The sequence below is a fragment of the Podarcis pityusensis genome (genome assembly GCF_964106645.2).
Source record: "Podarcis pityusensis genome assembly, chromosome: 2".
In the NCBI taxonomy this organism is placed as follows: domain Eukaryota; kingdom Metazoa; phylum Chordata; class Lepidosauria; order Squamata; family Lacertidae; genus Podarcis; species Podarcis pityusensis.
Genome location: NC_138029.1, coordinates 78,370,759 through 78,390,348, shown reverse-complemented (window position 1 = coordinate 78,390,348; position 19,590 = coordinate 78,370,759). Strand labels below are relative to the sequence as shown.

The 19,590-nt window shown below is 39.9% G+C and overlaps 1 protein-coding gene across 1 annotated transcript in view; it reads right to left on the bottom strand.

The window, feature by feature from the left end:
* Positions 1-19,590, bottom strand: part of SLC6A11 (solute carrier family 6 member 11) — a 96,395-nt gene that overhangs the window by 8,689 nt on the left and 68,116 nt on the right. The window contains exons 8-14 of the mRNA XM_080994196.1: positions 14,530-14,633; positions 11,062-11,186; positions 10,781-10,893; positions 9,514-9,651; positions 4,861-4,963; positions 3,188-3,288; positions 1,552-1,722 (exon numbers count right to left, since the gene is read on the bottom strand). Coding sequence (XP_080850322.1) covers positions 1,552-1,722; positions 3,188-3,288; positions 4,861-4,963; positions 9,514-9,651; positions 10,781-10,893; positions 11,062-11,186; positions 14,530-14,633 — 855 coding nt within the window. The remainder of the gene's footprint in view (positions 1-1,551; positions 1,723-3,187; positions 3,289-4,860; positions 4,964-9,513; positions 9,652-10,780; positions 10,894-11,061; positions 11,187-14,529; positions 14,634-19,590) is intronic.

The following is a 19,590-nucleotide window of genomic DNA, read 5'->3' as shown; positions in this document are numbered from 1 at the left end:
TGTTAACTCTGCTGATTTTGTTGAACTTGAAGACAAGTTGGAACAGGATATCTTAGATAATATATCCTCCCCTGCATTCCTAAACATTCCCACAGAAACAGTGATTGTTCTAATTTTTTATAATAAATAGCCGGTATACTGTCCGGACCCGGTGTTTTCCCGATTTTCGATCTTTGCATTGCTTGTTGCACCTCCATAGCGGTTACTGGTGAATTCAATGTGGCGAGTTTCTCCTTGGGAATTATTGGCAGATTACTTTTGTTTAAGTATTCATTTATTTTCTCTATTTTCTCTGGTTCTTCTTTGTATAACTCTTTGTAAAAATGAGTGAATCTCTTACTAATTTCTTTCGGGTCTTGAATCCAGGTCTCATCTATTTTAATTTTGTTGATGATTCTTTCATCCTGTTTCTTTTTCAGTTCCCTGGTTTGTTCGCAGATTCAAAGCTTCTATGTTTTAACCATTTGATCTTCCATTCTATTTCTTCATTTATAATCATCAAAAATTGTGTATGTAGGATTTTTATATTTTGCTTTATTATTTCGTCCTCTGGTTTTTGAAATAATTTCTTTTCATTATCTCTGATTTCCTCCCATATTTCCATTTTCTTCTTCTCCTTTATTTTCCTTTGGTAAGCACTTTGTTGGATGAAGAAGCCTCTTATAACTGCTTTACTCACATTCCAGACCATTTTTATATCTGTCCCTTGATTTAAGTTAAATTTAAAGTATTCTTCTAAAATTTGATTGGCCTTCTGTGCTGTCTTTTCATCATTCAATATATTCTCATTGAGCTGCCATCTTTTAGTTTTTTCTTCCCCTCCTTTAAACTTAATCCATACTGGGTTATGGTCTGAGATTGTTCTTGGGTGGATTTCAACTTTCTTAATATTACCTAATATCTTTTGAGGCCCAAATTGCATGCATTCTTCCAGCCGACTTGTGAGGATCCGAGTAATGCGTAAATTCTTTATCTATTGGGTGTTTAAACCTCCCGGTATCATTCAGATTCAGGAGGTCTATTAACTGAAAAAAAGAGGTTGGGAGTTTGTCTTGTCCCATTGCTTTTTTTTTTTTTTTGCTGTTCTGTCTATGCCCGGGTTCACTACTCCGTTAAAGTCACCTAATAAAATAAGTTTATCTCCAAGATATTCTAGGACTTTTTCTTCCAAGAACTGATAGAATTCCGCCTGCATGCGGGGTGGGGGTGGGGAAGCTTGTGTTAATAAGACAAAACACGCTCATCCAAACCAGGGCAGAGTTGAACCTACCATTGTTATTTCTAATGTTTTAGTCACTGAACATCTGTGACAATGCAACCCACTGTTGTTTTCTTTTTCATAATTATTACTATGAAACTTCCCAGGATCACAGCCAAAGTGGATACATGGATTGTTGACTACAGTTACATCACACAAACTGGTCTGGATGCATAGACTCCAGCTTAGATTTCATAGCTTCTGAATACCTGATGGTAAGCAAAATGTGCAGCATTCAGCTCAATATGCTCACCTATTCTATCAAGCAACAATAGTCTGAAAGCATTCCTTACCTCTCCGATAGTTCCTTCTGTCTTCCACAATTGAATACAGATCCACAAAGGAATGCAAACCATGGAGGAGAGAGCCATCATCCACCCAATGCCATAACCCCAGTCTGGGTATATATAAATGTTGTTGTATTTCAAAGGCTTGTATTTCACCAGGAAAAAGATGAAGATTCCCTGAAATGGAGATGGTCATTTTATCCATTTTTGGGAACAACACATAGATATTTAGGAAACTTATTCACCCCAGTTCACTGAATTGCTACATTCAGCTTTCAAGACAGGTAGCAAGCAGGCAGGCAGGCTTCCTTTCTTCCTTCCACTGGAACTTCCTTTCACATTTAATCTCAATCTTCATTTAAGGACCATAGAAATTGCCCCCCCCCCCCCATTTGACCACAAGTTACAGCTGTGCTGAAGAGACTCATGGGAGGGGATCTGTTCTGTGGCTTGAAAGCACTTCTGAACACACAAGAGGGGGGTCACGATTCTTGCATGCCCCACCAGCTGTATCACCCCCAAATGCATCACATTGTGTATCACTTTTGAAGACCCCTGAAAAATTGCACCAAGAATGGGAACCCCCTGCGGCGTTTGTACAGAGCCCCCGGTCGTCTCATGGACTATTGACCCGTACTCCACTAATCCACTGCCACCAACCAGGTCCTCCCTGGTAAATCACTTAGTCTCAGTCTGGTTCTTAAGTTAACAGTGAAGATTGTAGTTTATTGCAAGCACAAATAAACTTTAAGTGCATTTGAAATGCTGTTACCCTTTACCCTCTTAGTCTTCTTTTATTCTGTCTCTAACTCTTCCACCTCCCCTCACACAAGAACCAGCTGAACTGTCTCTCTATTTCCATCTGTCTGCCAACTGCTTTCCCAACTGCCTTTTCCCAACCAACTAACTAACCCTCGGGCTAAGCCCTTTTATAAACAGGTAGGCTCCGCCTCTGGCTTTTCTATTGGTCTACTTATTAACTCTTTCTCTCCCCCTGTACATTTTCAAATGAACGGGAAAACGCCACCACCCTCCCCACAAAAGCCCCAGGGTGTGTGAGGGCTACTACACATAAGCCTTTGAATTCCAGCCCTTAATTTGTGTTCAGTTCAGTTCAGTTTCACGGTAAGTAACAGCATAGTAGCATACAATTGCTCTATTAATACCTACACATGAATTTATAATAAACACCTTGAGTGCATATGAAACCACTATGGTGTAGGAACAGAAATGTGTGAACACATAAAAAGAATTTGTCATACCTCATCATATTGTAGGGGGGTGGGGAAAGAGGAAGAAAAGAAAAAGTAGGGGCTACTGAAGTCTAAAGCCAATAGCAAAGAAATACCTAAATAATTTGAAATATTGAAATATTGAAATAAACAACATCTGCTTGAAAATTAAATAGGTTTTTTAATCACTTTTTTATTTAATTTATGAGGAATTGTTGCTTTTTTTTTACTGATACCAGGAAGTTAAACTATTTTGCATTTTGGAGGTGTACTTCCTGTTCCAACACATGTGTGTGGCTCCATGATTATGCTCTATTTCTGCAAAATTATTTCCATAAAGTCTTTGGGAAAAGGTTCTGCCAAGGACCTTACAGATTGCTCTATCATTTTATCACACTTTCATTACTTACAGCGCAAATGCCAGGAGTGAGCAACATCCAACACCATTTAAATAATCCCAGTGGTCTGTACCCAATCATATCTTCAATGTTGTCATAAAAACGATTGCTTCCTGAATAAAACCAATATAAAAATTAATAGAAAAGGAATATAGGTCACCAGGGCTTATGCTACTGGATGTAGCTTCATTAGAATTTATGCTTTCATTCTTAGAATATTCCTTGCCTCTGCCATTGGCAAGGAAAGCCCAAAAACACAAGGTAAATGCAGTTGGTGGGAATGAGATGAAAATCTGCCCCCCCCCCACATATTTACAATCTCATTCACAACTAGCATATATAAGAAACGTTTTTTGGAGGGCCTGCTGAAAAAATTGAAGCCCTCCTTTACCTCTAGTGGGGTCTGCAGAGATGATACAGCAGCTCCCTTCCCAGCAGATGGAGACCTTTGGTTGACATGTTATTTCCACCAGAATTATTTACCCCTGGAATGATGCTATAGAATAACATAATGTCATTCTGAGAGAACTTGATGAAAAAATAGCAGCCATATGGAGGCTGCCAAGTATTTACCCAAGAACTCTCTCAGAATGATGGTATGTTATCCAGCAGCACTGAGGTGGAAAGAAAACAGTGGCTGGAGCTTATAGACACCAGGAAGAGATTTGATGCTGTCACTGCCACAGGCAGTGTCTAGCATACCTTTTTCCAAAACCAAAACAAAAAGAATTGAAAGAGTTATCAAAGATAAAGGAGGGAATCTGAAAGAAAAGAAAAAAACATCCCCCCCCCTTTAATGATTCTTCTTTACGTTCCAAAGCTGAGTTGTTTCAGTGAAATTTCAGCTGAGCACTAATAGTTTTAGTATCCTCAGCATTAAGAGGGAGAAGGAGGTAAAAACACAACACCTCTGCTAGGTGACTATTCTGCCATCCTTGAAGAAAAGAAGTTGTATCCAGTGGTTTCTCTCCGCTGACGCAAGGAATGTAAGTTGATTTTCATAGATTCCTCCTTTCTTCTGCAACCCCTTCACCACCAATCATGCTGTCCCAAAGGTGCCCCAACCCTCTGTGGTAGATTTGGGAAGGGCGCTGGGAATCAATTAAAGTCACCTCTTCCCATTTCTGCTCTTGGAAGCTCCCACTGGATCAAAAAGCCTTCTGTCAACAAAGGGACAAACCCAAATGGTTTGGCTGAATTTAACTGCACAAACGACATGTAGTACTAACATAAACCTTGGCATCCAGAGAAAGGCATGTAACACAACTCCACATATTACAATGGAGTAGAGGAAGAATGTGCAAGCTGTGATTTTTCTAGCATAGCATAGAAAAAGGACTTGTGAAGATGAGATGTACAAGCTACAGGCATAAGAGCAGCAGATCTATCTCAGACTCACAACTTCCTTTTCATATGTTATATTAGATGCATAATTAGAGAAAGTACAACTTGTACTGACTCTTCTGGTACTATGAAATGAAGATTCACATGTGAAAAGGATCCACCAGAAGGGGAAATATATACAACTTGCAATATGAAAACAAGACTGTGAAGAAGACTGACCCTTGAAATCCAAAGGATGATGTATGGCAAGGTAGGCTATGGAAAACACGGTAAGACTCATTCTAAAAATGCACGATGTGATTTCAGAATTAGCCCTAACATTGCAAGAATTGCTGACTTACCGTAAAACCAGCCAATGCAGACACATTCAAATATAGCAACGAAAAGAAGGCACATTCCACTGGCTGCATAGGAATCAAACAACTGGAAAACATACATTCCACCCTGGAAGATAAACAGTTAAAAACTGGAAAAGTTGAGTGCGAATAACACTTTAGAGCTGAAATAAGGTTTCCCTCCACTTGGGAAATTTCTAAACCAGCTGATATTTTGGACTACAGCAACTATCAGTCCCAGGTGGCAAAGCCAGTGGCCAAGGGTGGTGGATGTTGTAGTTGAAAACACCTGGAGTGCACCAAGTTGGTGAAGGAGACATAAATTATGTGTGCTTGCTTAGGTTTAAGTGTCAAATGAGATGCAATGTTAAATGCATGCTTGTATTTATGGGACCATTAAAAGCAAACATCATCTGTTTGAGGTGTGACTGATCATTCTCAATGGAGGAGGGATTTAATTATTTCCTCCCTGGTTCCTTTCCTCAGGACTGGAGCAGGAAATAAAAGAGTTTTAAAAGCGCTCCATGCCTGTTGTGATCTTGAGAATTATTACTCCACCACACAAAGTATACCATTAAAGAAAACCATGGTTGGTTTTTTTTAAAAAAAACCTGCGTGTTTGTTTTGTCCCTTGGCAATCCTTTGTTTTGCTGTGTTTTATACCATGTTCTTCCTTTCTTTTATTTTATTTAAGAATTGTATTGCCAGAAGGGTAACAATATTCAACCCAAGAAACTTCCTATATTGCTTTTTGGAAACAGGCCCTTTGTCCACATTGGAAGGCGAAGGAAACTGTGAGAGAGACAAAAATCTCCTGTCTTAAAGAAGTTCTTCCTCACACCTTGTGCTTATTTTTGGAGCATACACTCGATAGTGAAGCTATTTGTCCTTGGCAGCAGGTTGAGACACCACGTGAATTATGAATTCTCCTCCTTCTAAACACCCTGGAATTTTAAGGCAATATCTGTTACATAAAAAGTCTTACACTGTATCAGCCCATAAGCAGTGTACATTTCCATACACATAGTAAACATCTGGAGTGGGCGGGGGGGGGGACAGGCGAAGATGTCTTATACTTTAATTTATGATGACAGAGCACTAAGCATTGCTCTTTCGAGATGTGTTTCCAACTGCATATATTCAGGTTTAAGTTGCTAATCACTGAAAACACTTTTAGTCTCTGAAGTACATTATATGAATATTCAGATTTGTTCAGTTGTGTGTTGCATGAGCAAGTACAAAACCACAGACAGTATTCTGGGTGAATGGCATCTATCAGGGTGCATGGAACATTTTCATGAAAGGGTAAGATATGAATGTAACTTGCAAGAACATAAGAAGAGTCTTCTGGATCCAGCCAATTGGCCATCTAGTCCATAATCCTGTTCTCCCAGTGGCCAACAGATGCTTGAGAACAAGAACATTATCTTCTTCTGTGGTTTCCAGCAATTGGTATTCAGAAGCAGACTGCCTCCGAATATGGAGGCAGAGTAATCTATGCTCCTTTAGCTGATCAAAATCTTAATCTATGTGCTAGTCCTATTGTGTCGCCGACACCAGTATCTTTCTTATAATAACAGCAAGTAAGAAACTATAGATATTATCATATGAGTGCATATGGTGAGGGACTTGGGAATACAAAGCTTCCGAATCAAAAGTTAATCTTCAACAGTCAGCCCAAGTCAGAAATATCAAATGGGACACTAGCCATTTATCTCCTCAGCTAATTATTGAGGCTGTCTTGAGAGCTGGCCTAGATCCAGGCTTTGCAGTGGCAAACTGAGACTGAAATTCATTGCACAACAAACCCCCTTCAGTATTGCTTTCAAGTGCTCCCAAGGAATCAAGTCCTCTTGAACAGGAGTGAATTTCGGCACCCTACGCCAAGCTCCTTGGAACGTTTTGGAAAGAGCTCTAAAGAAATTATTTACATGATGGAATGTTGCACAACAGTGCCATTTGGTGGCACATGATGCACACTGCAACTTGATTTATACTGCGGAGTGCCTATTTCACAGCATACATTGCACTCTTCCCGGCAGCAGAAACAGCAGCAGCTGCCGTGCTGGGATTTGGAACAATTTGCTTCTCTTTTTCCTGCAGCCCATCAAAAACAGTTGGGTAAGCACGAAAGTACTAACAACTGAATACTATGGGTCCATTCTACACAACAGCATGGGGAAGATGAATTAATCACCATGAAAAATAGCTTATTCCTTGATGCTTAGTCCAGCCTCAAGCAGGACTGCCAGCCCGAATCCAAACAAAAACAACTAGGAGCCTGACTCTGAAACTCTGAGAAGAGTAACAACTGTACATGGAAACAAGGTGGACTTGCTTGAAAAATACATAGAAAAGGAAGGAGAAAATTGACAACAAAGCTGGATTGTATTTCTATATAGCAACTGATGGGAAACAGCAACAGTGGTGAGAGGTTTATTGCTCTCCTTCCTGGCTTCCCTTGGGCAACTCTTTGGCCACTGTGGCCTCAGTGCTGGACTGGATAGGCCTTTGGTCTAAACTAGCTGTGTGGATGCACACTTCAGAGTGCTAATGCTTGTGTGGGCAATAATGTGCCCAAAAGATTGAAACTAAATGCAAAACATATTGGGGTGGTTGCAAAATGTCTATTCTACAAAGGGAAGCAGTCATCCTGTTTGCAGAAGGGACTCAGTGGTCTCCCTTCAGCAAGAGTGAACTTTGACCAGAAGATCAACTCATATGTATATGGTTATACACCTCTCTTTTATTTTTTATTATTATTGAAAGGCAAAGGTTGGAAAGCTTGGTATTCAATTTTAAATGGACATTCAACAACCTCATTTTTTTTGTTCTAGTGAAACACTATTGTATCCCAAATTAATAATTAGCCTAATAATAATATCCAATAGAGTATGCTGTGCAGTTTTAAATGTTAACATCCTGAAGTACAAATTCAGGATGTCATTATGTAGGAAAGTAGTCATTAAGAGTAGATAATAGATATCTATAGCACAATTACTTGGTCATATGTACAGAAAACCCTTGCAAGATGGTGATTAATGATCTGTTTTCTTCTAACAGCCTCAGGTAATGCCAATGCATGTAATGAATCTTAAATGTATACATTTGTTTATTTACATCTTACTAGTTAGGCAGGGAAGGACCTCTACTGATGCTAGATCCTGCAAACTTGTAGAGAAAATGTCTGCCCTCAACTCCCTACTCTGAGCAATTCCATCTTTAGTACATGCCTTAGCTTCTCCAAACCCTGTTTATTCATCCATTATTACAAAATATATTCTACCCTTCAATGCAACTGTCACTGTATTGTAAAAATACAATAAAATATGATGCCATTTAAAATCACAAATAAAAAACCTAAAAGGAGCAGATCTATAAAATAGCACAATAATTATAAAAAAAGAAAGAAACAGTTCAGCCAGATTGGAACAATAAATAGTAGTGTGCTGAACATTTTGCAGGGTTGAATTCAAAGTCACGCTATAGCAAGCTTTCTGTGTATGCAAGCATAACTGCTTCCCAATGGAATGACCCGCCTCCCACTGTGTGTTGTTTTGGGGGTTCTCCCAACACTCCCAGAGCCAATTTCAGGGAGTTTGCTGGGGGAAGGTGGGGAAGCCTCATTGCATAAACAGTAGCCCTTGCACAAGGCTTCCACTGATGGGGTTCATTAGGTGAACTCCACCAACTATTTTAATTTTCAGCAACTTAAGAGATGGTGTGGGGTGAAGCAGATGTTTAGGAAGAGGCCAGGGAGTGTGAGAATTTCAGAGACTATTCTCAGTGAGAAAGGCAACGTGTGCTATTCTTACCTTATACACTATAAAGAGGTGTCTGTGACATGTTTAGAACACACTGCACACATTTGCAGTGGAGCAGAGCTCTTTACAAATGCAGCATCTCTCCTCACAGCACTTCCTACAGTTTCCAAGTGACTACAGGGCATCATGCGGACATTCTAGGAATTCCTGTGAGGCTGCCAGCCTATATATGAAGAGTCCTGCATTGCTGCAAGAGCACCAAGCCACTCAGCTCTTTATTTCAAACTAGACTAACAATATACCTTAGAGCCAAAAGCAACAGATGACCATGTTCAATTGCCATATATCAGATAGTGAGGGTGATGTGTGAAGTAAAAGGCCCCCGTCGCTATAATACAATAATTTATGTTCCCATATGCAGTTCCTTTGAGTTTTTTATCTTTCCAAGTATGTTGTATTTTGTCACAGAACAACATTTGATCAATATTTTGTTGCTCCAGGTGTCTATCAATCCTCAAATAGTTTTGCTTAGAATTTCTAAGGCTGTGCTCACATTGCTAATTACTGCTATTTTACTCCCACTGCTAGTTTTCAAAGCTGGGCTCACATGATGTTAGCCACAACCCACCTGCGTCCCGTAGCTCTTTGATGTGTTTTGCTTGGAACCAACTTCCATCTGATTTGAAAAGGGAAGCCATGGCTCCACTGTGCTCTAGTTCAGGTGGCTTTTGTGTGTGTGCACATGATGACATGTGCGCAGATCAAAGTTTCACTCAGCATGGGGAAAGAGATCACTTAGTGTTTCAAGCCACTAGTGCGAACATAGCCCAAGTTAAAAAAAGAATGGAAACAATTTTCTTCCCCACCAATCCAAATGCAAATATATATATCTTACCTCCGTTAACATGATTAGACCAAGGAAGAATGATACAATCGAAAGAGCGAGAATCAACAGCTCTCGTCTGTATCCCCTCCGGAAAACCTTTGGGTACATATCTACCACGGCTGTCACGAGACTTTCAACACACACAAACTGAACAAAGCAAATGCAGAAAAAAATGACATATAGAGTAAATGATCTACAGTACCAGTTCCTCAGCACATGTCAGTGCACTATGTGCTTTAATTTTTTTTGATTATTTATAGCCCGTTCCTATATAGAGCTTTAAGTATCCCCACTAAAGATAGCACCTAACTTGCCATACTTGCTCCCACCTGATAAGAGCTCTCTGCATGCCTTTCTTGCACGATGGCATTTCCTCCACGCTGACCACAGGAAAAGTACTGCATCAGGCACTAGGCACTGCATTAAATGACAACCCTGTGACATGAGTAACCTGAGGTTGGTTGGTTGGTTTAGTTAGTTAGTGGGTTGAACTAGATGACCCTTGGGGTACCTTCAAACTCTGTAGTGCTATGTGTCTATCAGTGCTCAGGAGCTATCAGATAGCTGGGATAGCTCAGTTGGTAGAGCATGAGACTCTTAATGTCATGGTCATGGGTTCGAGCCCCATGTTGGACAAAAGATTCCTGCATTGCAGGGAGCTGGACTAGACGATCCCTTGTGGAACCTTCAAACTCTACAATTCTATGATTCTATGATTTCAGTTGATATTTCTCATGTCTAATCCAATACTTCCTGAACCATGCTGCTAGCCTGCTCTAGTCTTAAACGTATTTTCTGCTCTTTAGTTCATCGCCCCAGTCTTGCTAGAACCCATCCATATGAGTGTCTCTAAAGTGAGTGTGTAAGACTGTATATTCTGTACTTTATGATTTCCAACCTTATGCAGCAGGGCTGAGTGCATGTGATTCCCCAAAACAGCTGCATTCCAACCATCTGGCTGTTTTGGATGAGAGCTAGATGCAGTCCCCACCACTTTAGCTTTTAAAGAAGGGCTCTGCATACTCATGTCCAGTATAAGATTGGGGCTCATAACATTTCATTCCTATCTTATAACCTTGCTTCTCACTCACCTGTGGGCGACACATTAAAATAATAAAATAAAATGAAGTACAGTGAAGCAAGAATTCAGCAATATTAAGCTGGCAATTTAAATTAGTTTTAAATTCAATTTAAAGTTACAGTTTGATTTAAATTCAGATCTCAGCTTAAGTTACACCTGGAAAGGATGTTCTAAAATGTCATCTTTGATCCATACCTGACTATCTAAACCAAGGAATATCAGCATCATGAAAAACAAAGTTGCCCATAACGGAGAAAGAGGCATCATTGTTACAGCTTTTGGGTAAGCAATGAAAGCAAGCCCAGGTCCTGAAAAAAAAAGAAAAGAAATTAAATAGGAATTGTTTATATGGTGGTCTTGCACAGTGGGGTGAGATATAAATTTAACAAATAATACATAATGATTAAAGTACACAATATCACTAGTATAACAAATACACTTTAAAATAATAATAAATGTATACTTTTAGTACTTACCTGATTCTGCAACTTCTGCTATGGGCACTCCCTGCTCATACGCCATAAAGCCAAGGACAGAAAAGATGGCAAAACCAGCCACAAAGCTTGTTCCACTGTTCAAGCAACAGAGCATAATGCAGTCTCTGTGGAAGAAAGAGCAATTTGCTTGTTCTCAGTGTGCGGCTTTGCTTCACATATTTTTGGGTGGCTACAACAGCTTTGAGATTTGGTACACATGTAGATCAAGACACCACAGTTATTAGAAAAATCAGACAATGAAACAAGTGTTTTGGTCACCGTAGAGCAGCAATAGTGTTCCTTCCCCTCTGCAGAGGTTTTATTATGGTTTAATCTTAAATAAAGTGGCCCTAGTTCAACCCAGCCTCTGTGCCTGTCTCTTTATTTGGCCATCAAGTTGTGATTGGTGGACTTTGCCAATAGGCAGGGCTTCCACACTGCTTCCAATTCTCCACTCAGTATCTAGTAAGACAACTTCCAAATCACTCCTTTGTGGATCTGCAATTATTAGCTTCATGGGCCTCAACATAGCTGAGTTCATAGTGATGCAGATATGCTTCAAGGTCAACAGAGAAAACTCTTAACCTTAGAAGAAGTGACACAAACCCTTCAGAGGTGGTACATTTTAGTATTTGCAATCAATATTTATGTGCAGGGCTGCTGCCTGAAGCAGGTTTATAGTCAGCTTTGTTTCCAGTGACACACTTCAGGCAAGCAATTTTTTTTATACTGATAAACAGAACAGGCCCAAGACATTTTGGCACCTAAGGCAAACCACAAAATGGCATTCCCCTCCCTGCCAGGGAAGAAGATGTGATGGAAGATCTACATCAGGAACAAGGGAGGAAGAAAGATCTACATCGGGATCTGCTGCTCCTTTGGAACCTGCTGCCTGAGGCAGTTGCCTCACCTTGCCTCATGGGTGAGCCGGCCCTGCTGATAAATCTGTTTTACCAAATCCTGCATATGATTCCTTCACATCTCGATGGATGCTGTTTGAAAAGTGTGAGTAAATGTTTACAATACAATATGTAATTTCACAGTAGTCCGTAAAAGAGGAAAAATGTAAACAAAACAGACTTGTGGCACCTTAAAAGTAACAGGTTTGTTTATTAGCCTTTAAGATGCCACAAGACATTGCTGTTCTTGCTACAGCTTAACAAAGCTACCTCTCTGGAATTTGTTAAGAAATGTGTTAACTTTGCCCAAGGATCAGATAAGCAACGTTCTCTACTCTCATGATAAGACTGCAATATTGATGAATATTATGAGTTGGCATGACTTACAATGTCAGGCATGACTGAATAGTTGGATCTACTACATAATATTGGTTTATCTTGTAATTTACTAAAATAAGTTCTGGCCTAAGGCATCATTTCTTAATGACTGAATTGATGTTGTTGTTGTTTAGTCGTTTAGTCGTGTCCCACTCTTCGTGACTCCATGGACCAGAGCACGCCTTCAACTGAACTGATAGATTCAGTCATTTTAATGTGTAAAGAGGTTCATTTTAATGTGTAAAGAATCTTACATTTTTACAGACTAGCTGCATTAAAAATCATTATAATAAATACCACTGACTAGGGGGAAATGCTAGACTGTGCTTCAGATATATGTATCAGTTACAATAACTGTATGACGTCTGTTTAAACTGGATATTCCTCCCTTCCTATTTTGCATAATAAATAGACCAACAGACCAGCTGAATTGGTAGTTCAGTAAACATGGTGAGTGAACAGGATAGTGGGACTTTGCAGCCTATGAATAAAATTGACACTGACTTTATTTTTGCAGTATATTTCAATTTCCTTATAGCAGCTTAGCAGCATCCGATTTTCACAAAAACATCTTAAACTTCCCTCCCAGAAACCTTAGTATGTTTTATGCAAATTTTGTTAGTGACTAGGAATTGGGATTTTAAAAAGGTAAAATTTGAAGGTAAAATAGTATCTAATTAAAATTCATGAAAAAATATATTTGGTTTTTAATGTTCTCAAAATATCATAGTTGATTCTCCATCTGAGGGAATATCTCATGCTCTGACAACTGAACTATCCCAGGATAGAAATAAAATTCCCCGATGTGATACAAATCATTTTTTTAAAAAAGTCTGTACACACACACACACACACACACACTTATTAACAAAAATTAAAATTGTAATGTTTACCTAGATAATGTAGTTTTTATGAAGAAAAGCTGTTATAAGTAAACAGACAAACTGGTCCCAGAATCAAATGAGTGATCAATCACTTAATAATATACCATAGTAGTCTTAAGAAAGAACAAGCAGATGATTATTTAGAATTATGAAAGATGAAACTAAGAGGTGAATTAAGGGCATGTATTGTGTGCTGGCAATACAGTTAAAGGGGATAAGCATTAAAGTTTACACTAGAGGGAGCCAATACACCACTTTCAAATTTCTTTGTAAAATACAAGGTTATTGTCACATGGCGGTACCTAGATCTTATGGCTGCTGTGTTATAGCTTTTTAAAAGTGTTTATGAAATGGACACTATTCTTGTTCTATCCATTACCTGCCATTTTACAAACACTCAGAAAATCAGCATTCTCCAAAGGGTATACTATGTAAATTTTTCATCCCCCAAATATAGTACCAGAACCACTAGTCATTCCATGTAATTTAATGTCCTGAAAGATGATACCACACCTGCAGTGAATACTGACCAAATTCACAATTTTATACTAGTATGGCACCAATGCTAATGTACCACCATGTGGGATTCTAGATTAATCTTTGTCATAAAAGAGGGGTTGGGCTGTTAGAATTCCTGCTCCATGTAGCCATATATTTTCTGAACAGCACAATCCTCCATTTCTACTCAAAAATTAAGTCCCACCCTGTTCAGTGAGGCTTCCTCCCAGGTAAGTGGATATGACTGAAATCTAAGTACATGAAAAAATATTCACAAATGATAGCACTTGTGCTAGTTAATTTTTGTATAATGCGTGCATCATACATGTGCCTAAAACACAGTTAATGTATTATCTATTCTATATTTATCTTTATAACTTTAATAATGGAACATTAATTCTTCCTCCCAAATTACCGTTTTCAAAAAAAATCAGTTCAAAAGCAAAGGGATCAAGTAATGCTCAGAACCCTTAAAATATCATTGTGTGAAACACAGTACTCAAGCATGTTCTGTGTATCTAACTAGTATATATTCAGCTCTATGCAACTATTCCACTGCACACATAAAATAACTTTTGAATGCGCGAATGAACTTCTCCTTCCTCTCCTTCCCTTGCACATCCCCTAAATCTGTTTTGGGAGTTCCTGCAACCCTCCAGCAAAGATTTAGCAGTGAAGTGGGGGGCAGCGAAGTGAAGTTGTTCCACATACGCAATTATTTAGTTGGGTACCTCCAACAGTCATGTACATATTTGCCAGACTAGACCACTGAGCAGAAAAAAATAAACATGACTGTAATCATGTATTACCTGTAGCAGTTGTTATTGTAGTTGTTGTAGCTCCCTAAGGCTGTCAAGCACCCCAGGCAGATGGCATAAGAGAAAAATATTTGTGTTCCAGCATCCACCCAGACCTGCAAACACAAAAAGTAACAATAATTATAAAAAGGTAAAAAAAAAAAATCCTTGTTACTATAAGGTAAGCAGATCATAAATTATTAGAAGAAGCCTTGAAATTAGATTCTAGTGCTATCCAGTGGTGGGGTTTTTTTTTTTCCCAATTCACTTGAAATTGCAAAGATTACATTTTTTTTCAGACCAGTGTAATAGACTTGAATGAGGAATTTCCTTCATGGCTATATAACGGTTATCATCATTCTGTTTCTGCTCATTCATTCTGCTGCTTGTCACCCATACAGTATCAGAACCGTACCATATCCAGCGGGTTCAAACAGCAGCGGGTTCTGTCACAGTTGACAGACCTATCCCTTGTGAATTTGTTTACATCTCAATGTAAAGTAATCTAAGCCAGAGGCTATTGCTACATCTTCTGGCAGTAAATTTCATAAACTTCTTTTACCTCTCCTGAATCTACTGCGAAGCCACTTCATCGGTTAACCCTGAATTCTAGTAGTGTGAGTCCAGGGTCGCAGGTTCGATCCCCATAAGGGTCAGCTGTATATTCCTGCATTCCTTCCAACTCTTATGATTTTATGAGTCACATAGATATACTCTACCCACTGCCTCCATGCCATGCACTTCCCATCACCATTTCCCCATGGCAACTCCAGCCCCTTCTCCTTTATCATTTCAAGTTTAACTACACAGTGGTACCTTGGTACTTGAACGGCTTGGCTCCCAAACAAATCGGCTCCCAAACACTGCAAACCCAGAAGTGAGTGTTCCAGTTTGCGAACGTTTTTCGGAAGCTGAACGTCCAATGTGGCTTCCACGGCTTCTGATTGAGTGCAGGAAGCTCCTGCAGCCAATCGGAAGCCGCACCTTGGTTTTCGAATGGTTCCGGGAGTCGAACGGACTCCTGGAACAGGTTAAGTTCAAGTGCAGATTAAGTTCAAGTACAGTGCCACTGTATTCTTTTTTTAGATGAAGCAACCACAACAGCATACAGCTAGGGGAGGGCTTTGGTCTTTCAAATTTCAGTGGTGCCCTGTGCAAGGCCAAAATTTGGTGGCCCTTGTCTCTTGCCTTCTGTTCTGCGCAGTTCATTACATCATTGTTGTGAAACCCAGTGGTGCCCCCTAGGCTCAACCGGTTGTGCTACCCAAAAGCCAACTCTGACACAGCATTCCAGATGTGACTGAACTGTAACTTATTCTTTGATGAGTATAGTGAATGTAAAAGTTATGGTCAGCATCAATGAACTGTAAAACCATTTCTGCTTCTTTTGTCGATCACAGAAAACTGCATTTGGAACTACAGGGAGTTTCAAAAGCATTTTGCAACATTGCATACAGGTTAGCTACCCAGAGAGAAATCCAACCATGGATAATACTCCTATCTAGCAATTTATTCTGTTTGTAGATCATTTAACCGTTAAAATTTCACGACAAAATGCTTAATGCAAGATAGAAATTGGATTGAATTACCAGTTGTCTCATGGAACTCCAAATCATAAAAAAAGAAAAAAATGTATTTTACATGTAACTTCTAAGAGGCGCCGATTTCTCAAGTTGTTGAAAGCTGGAAGTGTTTCTGTTTTGAAGCACTAGTACGATCACATTTAATTTGTGTCACAAGTTAAAATGGTTTCACTGCTGTCATGATGAGTAAAATATAGCTGATTACATCTGTAAAATGTTCTACTTCATAGTGAGAAAAATGGATACGAAACACATTTTAACTAAGAAGTCTGGAGATCTCATTTCTTCAACAGCAGTTCTCTGCATTGCATGGCAAACCAAAATGGATTTTTAAAGATCATTTGTGGGCTAAAGTGGTCTCAAACTCTTGGAAATAGCATCTCACAATTCTTTCATTAGGTGGAATATTGCAGCAATGTTTTTTTTTTTACAATGCATTTTCAAACATACATCTTACCAATGCCATACTGAAGCTACTTTTGGAATTAACACTGGTATCAGTGGAGTAAAATTGATATGTCAGAATTGCTGTGATGTCATATTTGCCAAATAGCTAGAGGGACAGGAGAGGAAGATAATTGTTTTGTTTTGTTCTTGTTTTTATTACGTTGTATGCTTATTATGCTTTTTTTAAAAAATATATATTGTATTTTATGCTGTGAACTGCCCTGAGATCTATGGATGAAGGGCGGTATACTACTACTACTACTACTACTACTACTACTAATAAAATAAAAATAATGTCTGCATAGTCTATAAGGAGGACGGTATCTACTAGATCAACTTGATTCCATAAACCTTTGCTACTAGTCCAGAGACCACACTTTTGGAAGCTGAGAGAGCAATGAAATTAAACAAATCATTTTGAAGCCATTTTTGTCTAACTCTTTTCAGAGGGGGTACCAGCCTCAGAACTGAGAAGGGACATATGTACCTTCCATGGAAGAAAATGAGGAAGTCGACCACAGAGAATAATATCTCCATCAGGTCTGCTCCCCAGCCATACCCCCAGCTCACCTGCAATTGGCCTTACAAGTAAGTACCTAGCCACCAGTGCAGTGAGAGGAACCAGGAGCATCACCTCCCACTGTGCCAAAAGCTGAGGAAGGGCGATCAGCCCTGCCATGGCGTCACTGTGGCCCCAACCACCACACCCAGCAAAGGGCTTTGTGGGCTGAGTAGAGCCAGGAGCGGTGGTGCCATAGTGACATCAACAAATGACACAGGACAGGTGTGTTGGGATTGAAAAGGCCATAACTTTGTTAATTACAGATGTCAATTCATGATCCCCCAGGATCACCCAATGGGGCTATTACATCCCGTTATGGGAAAAAACCACCGCCCAGGCTCCCTTAAGGTGATACTGCATGGCCGCAGGGGGAGAAGGGAGGAATATCTGAAAACTCTGCATAAACTAATTCTCCAGGCAGGAGTTCAGTTTGGGGAGGAAGCCTCCACTCGGTTTTAAATAATTTTCCCCTTCTAATCAGCCCACCATACCTCAGCTTCCCTCCCAATTCAGCAGGGTTCCTGAATCCTCACGGTGGGGTTCTGGAAGCTGCTATGAAGAGGATGGGATGAGGAAGTCTGTTCACACCTACCCTGTAGATTTTACCATTTTAACGTAGGTTTGGAAAGAGCAAAAACTATTGTATATAATATTTTGAAGCTCCAGAGAAAGGGGGTGGTAAAAATAAGTCATTCAAAACTTTTTTTATATAAAAAAGAGATCACAACAAAGCTGCAAATTACAAAGTTGGAACTACAATGGATCTATTGAATGTAATGAAGTGACTTGAAGAGATGAAGTGATATCTTTGAAACATGCCATCATTGCCAGCTGCTTTATATATCATGGTTGTAAAATACTAGAAACAAGGAAATCTAGCAGATCTAACAAATTTATCAAGCGTGTTATTGGAATGTACATTTGATGGTGTTGATCGCAAAGATCAGAAAGCAATGCTCACAAATACATTCCTCAGTGAGTATAAGAATCTACAAAGGGTCAATATAATAAAGGAAGGATTCTTATGTGATGAAGCGATGTTCATTTGGTATGGTTGCCATATTTTGAAGAGCAAAAAAGAGGACACTTGCTGACTTCCACTTTTAACTATGGATCGCTATGACAACTCTCAATTTACATACCCATGAAAAAGAGGATGTGTCCTGGAAAAGGAGGACATATGGCAACCCTATACTATTAAGCCAAACTGATCAGAAATTAATAGTTTACAACAACCGGAACTGTGAATAATTTGCCATTTCCAAAGATTTCCTAGTGATTTCCTGTATACTTTTCTCTCTCTCACCCACCATGCCTAAATAATTACTGGGCTAATTTTGATGTTGCCAATTTGTGGGATGGACCAAAGGTTTTATATGCAGGGCATGTAGCATTGAGCATTCTCTTTTGCAGCGTGTACCAGATCACTCGCCCACCCTCCCTAATTTAGGGCTTTTGCGTCTGACCTTGCTATGCCTGTCATGGGGTCGTCTGCTTTTCGGGCAGGGGCCTGGTAGGAATTTTGTCCATTTGGTTGATTGGCTGGTGCCATTCGGCTCACTGGAAGGACAGATTGTGAAGCTGAGGCTCCAATACTTTGGCCACCTCATGAGAAGAGAAGACTCCCTGGGAAAGACCCTGATGTTGGGAAAGATTGAGGGCACAAGGAGAAGGGGACGACAGAGGACGAGATGGTTGGACAGTGTTCTTGAAGCTACCAGCATGAATTTGACCAAACTGCGGGAGGCAGTGGAAGACAGGAGGGCCTGGCGTGCTCTGGTCCATGGGGTCACGAAGAGTTGGACACGACTAAACAACAAAATTCGGTTTTTGCCTACTGCGTAGCAAATCGTCACAACTTGTAAGGTTGTGTTTAGGCATTGGTTAATTTTTGGTTGGTGGAGGGGATGTGGTTGGCAGTGCCTGCCCCTCCAATGCTGCTGCTGCAAGGGAATTCTGTTAAAGGAATCCAGGGGCTCGCCATGCTTTCGTCCAAATCCTTGGCATGGGGCTTGGGCCGCGCAAGCCCCTGGGAGCATGCGGGGAGAGGTGAGGGTGTGGTGCCCGGCTCCATTTTCTCCCCAATATTGTTTTCCCTTACTGGCTTTCGCTGGAATCCGAAGTCAGTTCTGTCCCTGGACGGGGACAGATAGTCGGAACCAATGCCTAAGCAACCACTCACATTTATGTATTTTAATAAAGTTGTGGCCAAAATTATGCCAAAAACCTTAAACAAAAATTCTGTGTGAATTATGATTTATTTGGGGGTGGCTTGGGGACCTCGACACACAACACAATTCTGGCATAACTGATCAAGATTTTTGTACTGGGAAAGGTTCCACCACACCCCAGTTTTACAATAGAAAAGAAGGGAAATAGAGAACCTGCTCTCTTTGACTTTTGTTTCAGTTAAAAGTCAGCAAATATTTCGGAAGAGGGTATGATGAACATGACTTTGCTAAAACTGAAAGGTGAGATTCA